This window comes from Meleagris gallopavo, chromosome 13, assembly GCF_905368555.1.
Source record: "Meleagris gallopavo chromosome 13, MGAL_WU_HG_1.1, whole genome shotgun sequence".
In the NCBI taxonomy this organism is placed as follows: Eukaryota; Metazoa; Chordata; class Aves; order Galliformes; family Phasianidae; genus Meleagris; species Meleagris gallopavo.
In genome coordinates, this window is record NC_139416.1 from 9423728 (window position 1) to 9438833 (window position 15106).

The 15106-nt window shown below is 39.8% G+C and overlaps 1 protein-coding gene and 1 non-coding gene across 2 annotated transcripts; both read left to right on the forward strand.

The window, feature by feature from the left end:
• The first annotated feature begins 47 nt into the window (after window positions 1-47).
• On the forward strand, window positions 48-11427 carry WDR88 (WD repeat domain 88). The gene is made up of 11 exons (XM_010717750.3): window positions 48-1120; window positions 1707-1817; window positions 2400-2485; window positions 3870-3933; window positions 4428-4566; window positions 4811-4940; window positions 6940-7124; window positions 7685-7767; window positions 9418-9486; window positions 9905-9997; window positions 10356-11427. Exons 1-11 carry the CDS (start codon window positions 1007-1009, stop codon window positions 10491-10493), a joined length of 1212 nt encoding a protein of 403 aa, XP_010716052.1. The 5' UTR covers window positions 48-1006; the 3' UTR covers window positions 10494-11427.
• Window positions 11428-11655: 228 nt separating this feature from the next.
• Window positions 11656-11729, forward strand: TRNAT-AGU (transfer RNA threonine (anticodon AGU)). Its single transcript has one exon. It is a non-coding gene; the product is annotated as a tRNA-Thr (tRNA).
• The last annotated feature ends 3377 nt before the right edge of the window (window positions 11730-15106 follow it).

The following is a 15106-nucleotide window of genomic DNA, read 5'->3' on the forward strand; positions in this document are numbered from 1 at the left end:
ACAAGGCATTAGGAAAAATTTATTTGCCACAAGGGTGGTCAAACACAGTCAGCGCCTAGTGAGGTGGCTGGTTTCCTATGTCTGCCAGTGTTTCACAGACAGTGCCCTCAATAGTATGCCTTAAATTTTGGTTAGCCCTGAAGAGATCAGGTCTTTTGAAGGTTTTTTCCAACCATTCTCTCTTTCCTTCACTCTGAATGGCAAATGTTTGTCAGAATTAAGTTAGGGACTTAAAAACTGAAGTAATGCAAAATATGTATTCGGTGTGTGTATTTTTTATTGCTTCTAACCTTTCTAACACAGAAATTCAGGTCACATTTTCCCAGCATCTGGCTGTAACTGGAGTTGGAACATCTCCCAAGTACGTATAGCATTTGCCATAGCAGACCTAAACCAATAAGCTGTCAATTTCACAGAAATTAAGGCTGTATTAGCCTTAATACATTAGTACTATAAGTATAAACTGCATTATTCAGCAATTAAATGTATTTACAATGAAAACACTACTTTTTCTAAATGTATTGCATGAAATAAGTACTTGTCAGCTTGCAGTATTAATGTAAGCTATGAACCAGCAAGCTGTTAAGTAGACCTGCAGCCCCTTAGCTCCCAGGTGCACAAGGACTCCAGAACAACCTTGTCTAAACTTATGAACAAAAACATCACTGAAATCCTCTATTGTAGGTAGTAGTTCTTTCGTATCTGACTCCAGATGTGTCTTTCGGTATCTGCAACTTTATGACAGCTCTTGATTAGAGCAAGGTGGTTAATAGTCGTGTGCTGAATTGCAGAATGCATGGTTTTTAAAATAAAGCCAAAAAGAACACTAGGGGCTGGGAGAAAAAACATCTGAGGCCTTGAGGTTGCCTCTGCTGCAAGCAAGATATAAAACAGACCCTGCGTTGCACCAGCACAGCTGTGACAGAGTGAACCCACACTGGGCAGCCAGGCCTCAGGGCTGTGTTCCCGCCACTGCGCAGGCTGAGGCTGAGGCGGCGAGGGCAGCATGGCGGCGGGGGGCAGCCGTGAGGATCCCTTGGCCATAGAGCCACTGCCTGAGCTCCAGCCTGAGATGTCCCTGGCTGAGGGGCGCTGGGGGGACCAGGAGCAAATGGCAGAGGTGGGCTGGGAAGAGGAAGCGGGGCTGCTGGGAGGAAGGAAGCACTGGCATAGTGCTGGTGTAGGGCTTCTGAAAGCTCAGCACCAATGCTTGGGGCAGGTGGGCTTTTTGGTGGCTTAATTCACACAGACTTGTGGTGGGCACTCAGTGACTGAGGAAAGGCTTTCTCAGAGTGTCTCAGACAGCTCGTGGTGGTCATGGCTAAACAGCACAGCCCTTGGGCCTTTGGCACTGCTTCTCCATGGGCCAGAATTACCGAAACACAGAAAGGTTTTTGAAAGACTTGAGAGAGACTTTTGAGATTTAAAAATAAATATTACTTTGCTTGAGAGAAACTGGGAAAAATAAGCAAAAGGAAACAACCCAGCCCTTTCTCTCCAGAAAATAAGAATCAAATCCACCAGCCTTCCTTTCTCCACCAGGTGGTGACCATCTTGAGCAGCTGCAGCCTAGTGCCAGAGCAGGATGTGACCTCTCCACACAGAGCTCTGCTGCTGCATGGTGTTCCACTGCGTGGGAGTGGCTGCCCCAAGGGTTCTCCTGCCCCAGGAGAAGATTTCCTAAACTTTGCTCTGTTTGCTTACAGATTCAATTTAAAATTCTAAGAGGGCACAGCGATACTGTGAGTTCCTGCCATTTTTGCTGTGAAGACTCAAAAATACTTTCATGCTCTTATGACAGAACAGTGAAGCTCTGGGTATGTTGTGAACACAACAGCAAATTTAAAAAAACATCTGTTATGGTAATTGCTTAATATGATTTGACTACTGATAGGTGAAATAATTTTGTAAAGAATCTGAAGTTGCCTCCTCACAGAAGAAGGTGGCAGAGTACAAATGAGCAAGGAGTGAAATGTTGGTCAGTGTGATGGATCTTGGCCTCTTTGTAGTCTCAGTCTTCATCTGTATCATTGCAGTACACAGGAGCCCAACAATGGACCTCTGGTTGGTTTTGTACAAACAACAAAAAGTCCTGGCACCAGTGCCTGGACCAGGCTGGTGTGGAGGCAGGCTTGTGAAACACGAGGCAACACTTGGGTGGATAGTACTGATGAGAATGGAGAATGGCTGTCAGTGATTTGAACACCACAGTCATAATTGACTTTTGGAATACACAGAAATAAGTTTTCATTTGTATTTTTAGATTAGATAAAACATGTAAGGCACACGCATAAGGCTAACCTTATTTCACAAGCTTTGTTTTGCTTTGGTTTTGTGGTGCTGTGTATTTTTTCACAAAAATAGCTCTTCCCAATCAAACTCCTCTGGATTTATTCAAGGATGTTGCCAAAGGATTTCCTGTTCAAATTTTTGAAGAACACACAGCCCCAGTTTCTGAATGCAACTTGAGTCCTGATGATAGAAGGTGACTATTTTCTATCACAATTAATTTAAAAAAAGAGACAATGTGATTTTCAAGGTTAAATGTGATTGCACGTGGAAAACATTAGACAAATTTGGAACAGATCAGTTACTTCTTCAGTTGTTCCTACGGTTTTCTAGTTCATCAAAGTGAAACTTCTTTTGCTTCATTTTCTGTTCATTATTCCTTTGTCTTCGTCTGGCAGCCTGTTCACTGCCAGACTCCTTCATCTCCAGTTGATTTCACCTACACTTTGTGCAGCAGAGCTTAAATCTTTTGGTTTTCATTTGGTGGCCACTGAAGGAACAGTCCAAGTCATGACCTTTGCAGGGCAAAGGAATTACTGCTTGTGAGCTATTTGTGGCTGGAAATCTATGGTTTATATTCTGAAAGGAGCGTGTAAACAAGTATTGCATAGAAGAACAACATTGAAACCAAGCCACAGGGGTTCATCTGTGAGATTTATATGGTCATAAAAGTTCTGTATTGTTTATTAATAATCTATACTCTTTCCACTAAGCCTGTTACGTCAATTTAAGAAGAAATGCATTTTATCTAGTGTCAATCTCTGGGTATAATAATTAAAACAACTGCATCATGCATTAACATTTGGTTGAGTAGGTCATACGTTGCCACCAGGGGTATTATTTCTGCTATATTTTATCATTAATTTGTAGTTCAAATCAATTTTTATCAAATTAAAGAGTTGTCTAATCTTTTGATCATGGGATTGTATATGTGCCATTCTGCCTGCTGCCTTCCAACCAAAAATGCCACCAGTTCATTATCTTCTTGTTACCTCTTGTGCTAAGTGCTTCCATTTAGGAGCAGAGATCATGCAAGTGAAGGAATCGTATGCATAATGAAAAGAATAGAAGGTTTGAGAATTTAATTTTAGCTTGCATGAAGTTTCCTGGGCAAAATTTGTGAAAGTGACATTTTTTGAACTTGATCAAAAAACTGAAAAAGCCACAATGAGACTAAAAACATTTGACCTATACTGTGACATTCCATATAAATGCTATTTTTTAGATATTTGGAAATATTCTAATAAAACAACGTGAGGGCAAACTTGGTGACCTCCTCATTCATGGAAACCTGCCACTTGTCATCAGTTAGCTTTGTTGTGTAATGTGGGTTTGTGTTTGTGCAGAGCAGTGTCTGAAAATTGCATACATGACATTTTTATTGTTAGTTTATACTGAAATATAAATAATTACGTATTTTAAACTGCAAAAGGCAATTTTTGCTGCAGTGTTTACAAATCTTTTTTAAATTAATGAGTGTGAGGATTTCAAATCATTGTCAGAATTAAAAGTTAGCATTTATTTTCAAATATCTTCTCTTGAGTGAGAACATTGAGTGCTGTTTTCATGGTCATTTTTAGGGTGGTAACATCATCCTATGATAACACTGTCAAGACTTGGGATATGGAAACAGGAAAAGTGCTTGTATGTATCCTTTTGAGTGCATCTTCAAAAAGATGTAACTGTAAAATTCAGATGCATTCTTTAGTTATTGACAAATAAGAAAAAAAACAAAAGCATTCTTTGTTTGCACAATGCACTACAGTCAGGGTAGGCAGGCTTGATTTTTAGCCTAGGTTTTGATCTGATTAATTGTTTGATCACAGTAAGTCCCTTGATGAAGATGTCTCAGTTATTTCAGATAAAAATGGCTGTAATAGTAATAATCTGTTTCAGAAGATATGTTAGACTGATCGAATTAACATTTTAGGATTTGAACGGAGTATCCCTGTCTAATTTTAAACTTACTGCTATTTTAAAAATAGAATTGGATGTAAGTACTTCTATCACCTTTCGCCAAAATAAAGTAATACCAAACTCCTCTCTTCTTAGCCCACTTAGAGATTAAAGCAAATGCTGTTAAAGGCTCTTATCTCTAACCTTCAAGGTGTTTCCGAAACCCTTTCTTTTCTTTTTAGTGGACAGTAGAACATGAAGGCATTGTAACTTCATGTAATATTTCCTATGATGGCAAATATGTGGTATCTGCCTCGGATAAAGGCAATGCCATATCTGTTTTTGATGCAGTAAGTGCAACAGAGGTGGCATGTGTCCAAGGTAAGATTTATGACTTTTAAATTTTGTTTATTCAGTTTTTGATTTCTTTTATTTCTTAATAATAATAATAATTATGAACTCAGTTCAGATGCTCTTCCTTGCTAAATGTCTGTGTTTTGCAGATAGACTGGTGCGTAGCTACTGGGTAGTTCTGCCTTTCAGACCTGTGCACTGAGATGGAGAGCTAATGATTCAAAGCTGGGAATCAGCTTTACAATAGTTCCTCTTGGTGTGTTTTCTATAGGTCATCACAGGAGTACAATCACAAGATGCTGTTTTGATCCTGATAACCAGAGAGTGACTTCAGTATCATACGATAAGACTATAAAGCTGTGGGATATGGTAGCTCGATCCACCTCAATTACAATTAAAGAGTAAGAAATAATACTATAGTTAATTATGCGTGGTATTGTTTGCATCCTTGACAATTATCAGTGAGAGTTATGGTAGGATTTGTACAGGAGAAAATAAACTGTAATTGTTGAACTGAATTAAGTTATATGTAAGCAAATGACATATGTGGAATGCATGAATAAAAATTTCCACTCAAGCTTCCTGCTATAAATAATTGAAAAGTTGCATTTTGGCAGTGTTTTTGTGCCAGTTTTTAGAGCTCCTAGGTTTTTTTATATGCACTGGAAGAAGCATACGCAATATAGTGCTGAAGTATAAACTTATTGGTGTAATTCCTACTAATTAGGAAGGATTTATAATCATTGACATGTGAGAAGATAAAATATTATGAAGAAAAAAGAAGTCTTTAAAAACATTATATAGTGAAGGAGAAGTAACACAATAGTCACTTTGAATTTTAATAATTTTTCCTGTATAATTGTAGACTGTTTTTGGCTTCCCTCTTTGTCTTCTTTTCATCTCTCATTATCTCATTATCTATGTTGTTAATGGCAGAATGAGACAGGATTGGATCCAGGACAGATGCTCTGGACCCCAGCTCAGTATGTACTTATATTTTCACAGTGAACCAATTGTGGTCACTCTGAGTTCAGGTACAGGTTTTCCACATGATTTCTTGCTGCAAAAGTAATGCCTCCTTTTTAATTCCATGGAAACTGTAACAAAAGAGCACAAGAACACCCATTATTTAAAATTTTTATGTATTTATATATTTTAAAATAAATTTATCATTTTTCAGCTACAAAACGCTATTTTGCAGCATAGGCACCATCATCAGATGTGCATTTTCACCAGCAATGAACAAGAGCTGCACCAGTGGAGGTGACCCACTGTCACTGTTACCACTGCTGGGATGCACCATCCACTGCATCACTGTGCTCACACCCACTGTTTGGTCTCCACCAATGTTCAGCAAGTGCCAATGAATGCCAATGGGTGCCATTTTTTCCACATGGAGGAATTCGATGACATGCCTCTGCTTCATGTGCATTTCCATGTAAGGCACCATTTTGTGAGACTGTCCCTCTGCTGCCATCTGTCACACAGCAACAATATTAGTGGGAAGATTCAATCTCTACTGCCATACCACCAATATCTACCACTGATGTTGTGGGCTGACACCATAAAAGGCATTACTTTTGGAGAATGTCATGCCCAGTATCAGCAGCTGTGCTCCTAGTGAGCTCCTACAGCTCCCTGTGCTAAACCCTTACATCTCTTGCTGAAATAAGCATTACATTTAAAAATTAGGTTAATGTTGGGTATTGTTATCATTTTTAAGAATAAATTATACGATAGATATCAAGCGAGCTGTTAAAATAGCAATAGCTTTTAATAAACTCAACAAATTTAGCTTTGAATTATAACAACAGTAAATAGAGAGTGCCTTTAAACAGTAATAAATAGTCTGATGAGGAATTAGGAATTAGTTTGGATGGGAAATTCAATCTGGAGCATTGTAATAATATTTCTTTTAAATCACAGTGACAACAGCCTTGTTTCCTGTAAGAGAGGCTTGTGATCCCTCCCTTGGTGCAGACTGCATGAAGCCCCAAAGTTCTCAACCTGCTCCAGCGCTTCCAGATTCCTTTTATAGACTTTAATATAAATTGATTCATCTCTTTCCTTTGAGTATTAGAATGGAAATTCGCATTTTTTGGACTTTTTTGGTAACTTGCTTTTAAAGAAGTGTGGTTGTTCTGTAGCTGCAACGCAATGTCATTACTCATTCACTGCTTGAGTTCATTCCAGCCAATGGCTCACCCTGTAAGGGGCCCAAACCTGCGCGGGCTACAGGACTGTGAGTAGCTCCAGGAGCTTTACAGGACTATCCATACAGTTAACATTCAGAATGTGTTTATGATGCTTACTGGATGGAGAGAGTACTCAGTGCCACAAGAGGCTGAGAGTTTGATAATACTTACAAAACCTCACTGTTGGGGTGTTTTCATGTTTCAGGGGACACAGCAATGCTATCTCAGATTGTTGCTTTACATCTGATGGTCGTTACTTGTGCACAGCATCCTGGGACAGGAGCTTAAAAATATGGGATGTAAAGACAGGAGAATTTCGGAGTCATGGACCTGTTACCTTGAACCAGGGACATGAGGGTTCTGTTAGTTCCTGTTGCTTTAGCCAAGATGGTGAGTTATCTTGATACCAGCACACGGTGTAACTCAGTATCTGTGTATGTCACATAACATGTGAGCCACAAGTGACCACTCCAATCATGTAAGTAATTTGTCATTTCCAAGATAGCATATTTAATTACAAGAAAATGATCTCCATGTAAACTGAAATTGATGATCAGCAGCCCCTCTACAGGCATGAAATTTGTATTATTGCAAACTGGCATTGTACTGGAACAAGTTCTCTTCACTGGAATGGGCTGATATGAGTTTCTCTACATATTGGTCTAATTAGCTGTTCCCTTTTGCAGCTTCACTTCTTCACTACTATTACTATATTTACTATTACTGTTTACTGTTACATTACTATTATGCAAACTTATGCTTACTATTTATAAAACCAAGAACGTTAGCAACAAATAGCCAAAAGGAACTTCTAGCATCTTGTCAAAGCATGACTAATAGCTCATTACTTACATGTTATTAACCAAGTCTGACACAGTGCTAGAAGGAGTCTCTTATTAGTCCGTGTGTCAAAGCAAATATACAGTAAATATTCTGATTTCATATTTCAGCATCACTTGTAGTGTCTGGTGGATATGACAACGCTATAACCATATGGGAAACAGATGCAGGATATAAGAAGTTAAGCTTAAAGGTACTGCGGTTTTATTTGGTCACCAGTTTGATAGAAGCTGTAAAGTGTGTGCTCCTTTAAAAGCATTGTATTTGTTGTTACCCAATATCCTTGCCCGTCCTTTCCAGATACAGGCAGGAAAACATATTGAATTTGTGTGATGTAATTGGTTAGAACAATATATTCTTACACAATTAGTTACAAAGATACTACCTCTATCAGGTCAGTTATAAACATGAGACTCCAGCTAACTATGGGATATGATTTTATGGCATGAATTAAAACTGTTCATAACTCTGTGTGTGCATTTTGCAAATGTTAATTTCACAGAAGTCAGGCAATTATGTCAGAATACAGATTTGCAACCTTGCTTCTTTTCCTGTCCTCTGCAAATCTGATTTCAGTGGACTTTTTTTTTTCTTTCTGAATTACTGCATGCAGTACTGAAGGCTTAGCTAAAACATTCATGAAAAAGCCCACCTGGAATGCGTCAGAAAATACAGCTTTCCTTCAAAGCCTTTTGAGCTTAAAAATAACTTTCCTCTGTTGTTTGCGTTCAAGACAGTATCTTTATCTGAGGGAGCTTATAAGCTTGTGCCTCATGCTGGTTACCTTACATGCAGGCTTACAGACCCTCCTGAGTTGGAACTGTACAGGTTAAACCTTTTGAACAACAGCAGCACATGTTCTCCACACCACTGGTGCTTTGCAAAATGCAATTACTGCAGATATCTCAGTTCACAGCAATCGCTGTAAGTAACTCAGTTTCCCATTAAACACAAAGAGAGAATTCCTGTTCCTTGGTGCTCATAACTAAATTTAAAAACATTTTAAAGATTCTGCTGTAAAAAAACTACTTAAGTTTTATATATGCATATTTAGCTTTTTCTCTGTGCTTAGAAAATACACAATCATTTGTCTTCTATAATTGATTTATTGAATGTGGTGTTAATCATAAAAGTGGCACCATATCTGCCTAAACCTTAGGGATTTTATCTGTTGATTCCATTTAATTCCATTTATGTTTATACAACCTACATCACTGGAGTAAGCACGTCATTTTAGACTTCAACCTGCCTCTGTTCTTATGCCAGCTCAGTGCTGTTCACAGGAGATCAGCAGTGCTGCTGTTGTCAGAAGGAGGGTATCTGATACAGCTGCTAGATCTGGCCTGTTTTCAGCATTGGGTTCCCTGCCTTTAAATGGGGGGAAGCTGCTGTCTGTTCCCAGAGCTCTCTCCTCTGTTACTGCATGCTAAGCAGCCTCTTTTTATTTATTTGTTTATTTATTTATTTATTTATTAAAGTAATGAGTACTAGGAATCATCTCTTTCTTTTTACACTTCTTTAATAAACTGTTTAAAAAGTGGAAAAAAAGTCTTTCAGTGGAGCTTACCTTCATGGTAACTGAGAGATGCACTGCCCCTGGCTGCTGCTGCTGGTGGGCTGGCTGCCTCTGGGGCTTGTAACACCAACTGCTTTCAGGTATACGTGAGAAAACATGAGCTTTCTAGCAATGTCTTGTCCTGGCTGACCATGAGGAGTCTAGATAACAATTTTCCTTTTGCATTTCAAAATGAGTGCATAGTATAGACAGTAATTTTTATTATTAGAAAATTAATTATGTGCTTTTTTTTTTCTTGGCTTAAAGTTAGATTTTGCTTTACTGTAGGGTCATTGGGACTGGGTGACAGATGTTGCAATTAGTGAAGACAAGAAGTGGATTCTTTCAGCCTCAAAGGTGATCACAACTTTCCTGATGCGATTTCAAGAGCTAAATTAAAAAAGGATGTGAAATTTCATCCCTTTGTGTCAGGTTTTGTTTAACGACATTTAACAATAATACAGTTGCTCACAAAACTTTTGTGTTCTAATCAGCATCTACATCAAGTAATTATAGAAAATCTTAAAAAGCATTTGATGACTATGTTTATTTTTTGTTATCTTAAAACGTCCGTGCAGTTTTAAGATTGCTACAGGTTGTTTCCAAAGATATGATGCTTAAACGTGAGAGAGGTGATTCTTAAAGGCGAGAGGGTCTAGCACTCTCCTGTTGAGAGACTTATCTGAAGAAATGAGAGCTCACCTTCTTGGAAATTATGTAAATCAGTGTTTTGGTGATACACAGACACATCAAAATGATTGCTCTTGTTTCTCAGGATTCTACTTTGAGACTGTGGAATATTGAAAGGATGGATTGCATACCTTCAGTGATAGAAAGCAGAAAAGAAAAAGGCTCAAAAATTGCTCAGGTTGTATCATTTTATTTTCTAACCACACCTCATACTTTATTCAGAAACAAAACCTGAATTTTAAAGGAAAGCTTGAGTTTTGCTAGCTGAAAGCACTAATTAAATTGTTCATTCTTTGTGAAGATCTGCACATCTTTTTTGAGGGAGTAGAATGTAGTAGTAACAATTCTCTTTTAAAATTGGTTGTGATAAGGAAACCACTTCATGTGCAAAGGTGCATCAAACAGTAAAATATGCCATTAACTTTTCTGTAAATATTTTCTATTGAATTTGAAATTAATGCTGTATAGAGTCTAATAGAAATGGAGTAAACTTCGTGTGTGTGGTTTAACTACCATTTTTATTGTTTTTATACCAGTGTGAAGAATGTGAAAGACCTTTCTTAAGCCTGCAGCATGGTGGCTTTGAAGTGATATCCAAGTGTGTATTCTGTCGTCTGTCTTCTCCAGCAAGAAATATTTTGCCATCGCCACCTTCCATCCCTCCTGATCTTTAAATTCATCTGGCAGTCTTTGGATGTTAATATATGTAAGTATAAATGGAATGTCTGTACACCTTCATGTACTGCACATATAAAGCTGAATGTTTAATCTTGTGCTGCCACAATATTCTGTATCAAGAGTGTTAAATACGCCACTGAGCAGGGTCTGTTGTGACAGAACAAGGGCAAATGGTTTCAAACTAAGAGAGGAGAGATTTAGACTGGATAAAAGGAAGAAAGATTATGATAAGGGTGGTGAAGCACAAGAACAGTTTGCCCAGAGTGGTGGTGAATGCCCCATCCCTGGAGACAGCCAGGCTCTGAGCACCCGATGGAGATGCAGGTGTCCCTGTTCACTGCAGGGGAGTTGGACCAGATGGCCTCTAAGGGTCCCTTCCAACTCAGTTCTGTGATTCTACGCTTCGCTAATGCCCTGACCAGCTGTGCCTTGTCACCTAAAGACTGAAACTGCCCAGCACTTGAAGTCTATATAGTATGGTACTAGAGAACAAACTTATTTACTTGCCTGTTGGTAAATTTTAAACATTTTTTAATGAATACAATAGTTCCAAGCTCAGTTTATTAATGAATATGTGTGAAATATAAATTATTGTCAAGTTTCCTTCAATTTCTTAGATAAACAATTCTTCTCTACTATGGCATATACAGAATCTTTGCTTTCAGAGGAAATCAGAAGGATTTTTGTGAGTAAAATGATGAGCAAGTTCATGGTTCTCCCTCTTGCCATACTCCTACAAAACTGCTGTGCAATAACTTCCAGCCATGAGAAGAAGCTGTAGTTCATGTCTGACACATTTCAGTACAAACTAGTTCTGTCTAATAAGGGTCCATCCAGCAAGGAGCACAGTATTCTTGGGAGCAACCTAGGGGTTGTATCTATTTAGTGTATGTGCAAAGATCAATTAATAAAATATTCAGTGTTTCAAAATGTCTGGAAGCCTTGTTCCTAAAAACAGTATTTTCAGCCGTTTCAACATTTCTTTCTAAGAGGTACTTAAAAGAGGGAGGATAGCTGAACCAGGAATGCAGTTTAACTCTGGAGCAGAGGTTACGTTTCGGTAGCAGATTGTTCCCCGAGGCAGCAGACTGGCGGTCAGAAGCCGGGCCGCTGCTGGGCCGATGTATTGGGCCCGCGAAGCAAAAAGTGCTATCGCCCGGCGCCGTGGCTTAGTTGGTTAAAGCGCCTGTCTAGTAAACAGGAGATCCTGGGTTCGAATCCCAGCGGTGCCTGCGCGGAAGAAATCCACCTTTTGCGCGCGGCCGCCGTTTTACCGCCGCTCGGAGCGCGGGAAGGGCGGGTGGAGCTGAGGGGGAGCGGGCTGCCGCGGCTGTGCGTGGTGCGACGGGCGGCAGTGAGGAGCAAAACGGCTGGTGTGTGTGAAATGAAGTGCGTGCGTGCACGCGGTATGCGTTTATGCAGCCGAGCATTGCTCCCGCTGCCCGGTTTCTCTGCCGCGTCACAGCAGCTGCCTGTGGCACTTCGGGCAGCCCACCTGTGAGTCTGCTGGTTGGTCACCCAGATTCTTAAGGAACTGCAGCGAGGATTTTTTTTCGTTCTTACAGAGCCAAGAGAATTCCTCTCTCAGATGTCTTTGCTTCCTGTCTCTAAATCTTTATCCACTCGCTCACTGTTCAGTTTTATTCTCGTGCTGTGTGAGCGCTGGCCAGGTGTCCAATATGAGGCATGTGCCACCCCTGTGCCCAGGCCTCCCCACCTCTCCTCATTCCCTTTTTCAGTTTTATTTTTGCCTTTTCTGAGGGCAGGCTGTGTGGAAGCCCCGTGTTCTCCCTCAGGCCGCTGCAGAGGCAGGCGGTGACAGAACTTTCCGAGACATCCTGAAAGTCAAAGGCCAACCCTCCCTATTGGGCAGGTGAATTAGGTTCAGTGCAGTCATTCCAAACGTACAACAAAGGCAATCTGTCCTCGCATCTGAGCTCAGGAGGCTCTAAACCTGTTAGTACAGCACATCCCAGCCCAGCAGCTGTACCCTCAGGCAGGTTTTGGCCCACGCGGAAGCTGATGGGAGTGAATGTAGTCACTGGCACATTTGGAGCGCAAAGTTGTTGCTGGGATGGAGCTTCTGCTGCCCCAAAAGCGAAGTATGGGCCTAACATCCCGGATCAGTGCCTGGCTTAACAGCTATCTGCAGGAGCCCTCCTTGGAGCAGTATTTGCTGTGCAGTCTGTCATAGTCACACTGATTCTGGGCTACTGACAAAATGAAGTTGAGTATGCTGAGTATCACTCAGAATATAACTATAACTTATGCAAATTGGAGACCAAAGGTACATCTAGCCCCATGGTTTTTCTGTAGCTGTGGCCAGCAGTGCATGTATAGGGCAGAACATAAGCACAGGGCAAACGTGCAGTGATATTTTGCCAGAATGCTCTGCCAGCCTCCAGTGATTTCCAGCCAGGGGTCTTGAGTTCTCACATACAGACGTGATCAAATTTAATTTTTCATTTCTCCATGTCTGTGGGTAGGAAGAAGCGAAGTGACTCCTGCAGGCAGATGTGCATATTGGAGACATCTATATCATAGGGACAGTTGCCTCAAGAAGGGAAATATTAAAGGCAGTCAAATGTTTAGTGGCTGTTTATGTAGCGGTGACTGTAAGCTTAGGGGAACATATTTTTGCAGTTTGTCTGCAAGGGCTGACACTGCTGCCTGCACATTATTCACAAAGATTTGAGTGAAAAAATTTGATGAAAACGTTGAGTGAAACCACATCGCCTGTTAACCCCAGTTTGCAAGACTGCCCTTTCCTATTCCCTGACATGCTGCTTTGCAAAGTGTTGTGCTTTGACAGGCATGCACCGTGACAGTGTCATGCCTATATAATGTGATGTGATGCATGTGTCATGAAAGGATCTGCCAGAGTGTAAATCATCAGCTTTGAACTTTGGAGTCGGGGGGGAACTGTTTGGGATACTGCAGTCTGTGTAGTAGAAAGACAAGACATTCTCCGGTTATTACTTTGTTGGGATGAATTTTTCTTCATTTATAACTGATTTGCTGAAATGATTTGCGTTGCTCGTAGGAATGTTGTAAGATTTTTCATTGTCAGCTCTTACAACGTAAGCAGCGGCATTAAGTGTCATATTGAGAAGGAAGAGCCTTGCCCCCAACACGAGCACATCACCTCCTGTCCTGTATTCATTCTGCCATTGATATTCACAGCTCAGACCTTTGTAGAGGTGAAATTGGTCTGGAACCTTAGGAATGGATATCCCATAGAGCATCACTTAAATGACAGAAAACACAACAGAGGGCAGTAGTGCAATTTAGATTCTTGTCATTTAGGACCTGTGCTGTTGTTCCATTCTCCAGTAACCCAGATTGTAATTATTTATAGCTGAATAGAAAAAAATATTTACATTTTTGAAAGCCTGTTTGTACTTCAGTTGGGAGTGAAAACCAAGGCTCTTCAAGGAAAGAGACGGATTAGCTAGAAAATAAAGGAGTTGTGTGCCCAACTCCTGCAAAATGGAGCCAACAGGCTGCAATCCAGGGAAATGTCTTTTATTCCTTATTGCAACAAGTCTTTTCTTTCCTTCAAGCAATTGTAGCTAGCCTAAGATCCTTAGAACTTATAAGGTTATTATTAATGTTAGTGAGGTAATCAAGAATTGATCTCACTGACATCAATGGCACCACTCACACTGACTGTGCTGCAGCGGGTTTTCATTCAGTAGATGATAACAAAGAATCTGACTCATAATAAAGGGAGGAAAAGATGAGTCAACCCAAGCTATGTGAGTAGAGTATTTCTTGTGTTATTAACAGTGCACTGGCATCAAAACAAGGTCTGCCCTTATCTGCTGTAGTATTTGTGCTTTTTCTTTACTTACACATGACTGAACACAATTAACCTTCATGTGATTCCTGCCAAAGCATGTGCTGAGCTCTCATTATTGTCAGTGGAAACTATTGAGCACTGAGTTTTTCTGAAAATCTCTTGATAATATTTTAACACAAGTATTTGAGAATTCTCATCTGAATAACATTTGTTATGACATAACTGTTGATTTGGTATTGTTTCTGGATGACTTTTTAAACAAATGTTTTTTTATTATACATGCTATCTACACAAAAATGCTGCTTTTCCTCCTATGGTAGCAAAATTTAATGGTAGAAGGTATGGTAATAGCAAATACAGCCTCTTGTACCTGTAATTTCATTTGATGCTTCTTCCTGAATAAACTTACTAGAACATCATAGCCCAGGAACAATTAATTATAGTTTCTCTAATTATTGATTTCAGTTAATGTAGGTTTTTGTGAAAAAAAGGTCTTATATGAACTAATCAATTAATTTTTCGTTCTGATTTTTGACAAATTATATGACTACATATCCTGCCTTCCTGTTAGAACGTTTGCTGTCAGTAACAAAACAATTTCCAAACCACATTGAAGTCAGTTCTGTTTGGCCAGCCCTAAGAGGCTGTTTTTTTCAGTACTACACCTTCTTTTTGTTGTGCATTTTCCCCTTAATTAACATTTTAATTTGCATTTTCATGCAGAACAGAATTAATCACCAAAATAAATATGTTTTCCCCTTTGAAATGGGCTATGCTCTTTCACTGAGTGCTTCTCGTGGTTATTTG

Coding starts and splice junctions, on each gene's coding strand:
- WDR88 (XM_010717750.3), top strand. CDS start 1,007: ATGGCGGCGGGGGGCAGCCGTGAGGATCCCTTGGCCATAGAGCCACTG. Junction 1,818..2,399: donor ACAGAACAGTGAAGCTCTGG/GTATGTTGTGAA, acceptor GATTTATTCAAG/GATGTTGCCAAAGGATTTCC. Junction 3,934..4,427: donor TGGAAACAGGAAAAGTGCTT/GTATGTATCCTT, acceptor TTTTCTTTTTAG/TGGACAGTAGAACATGAAGG.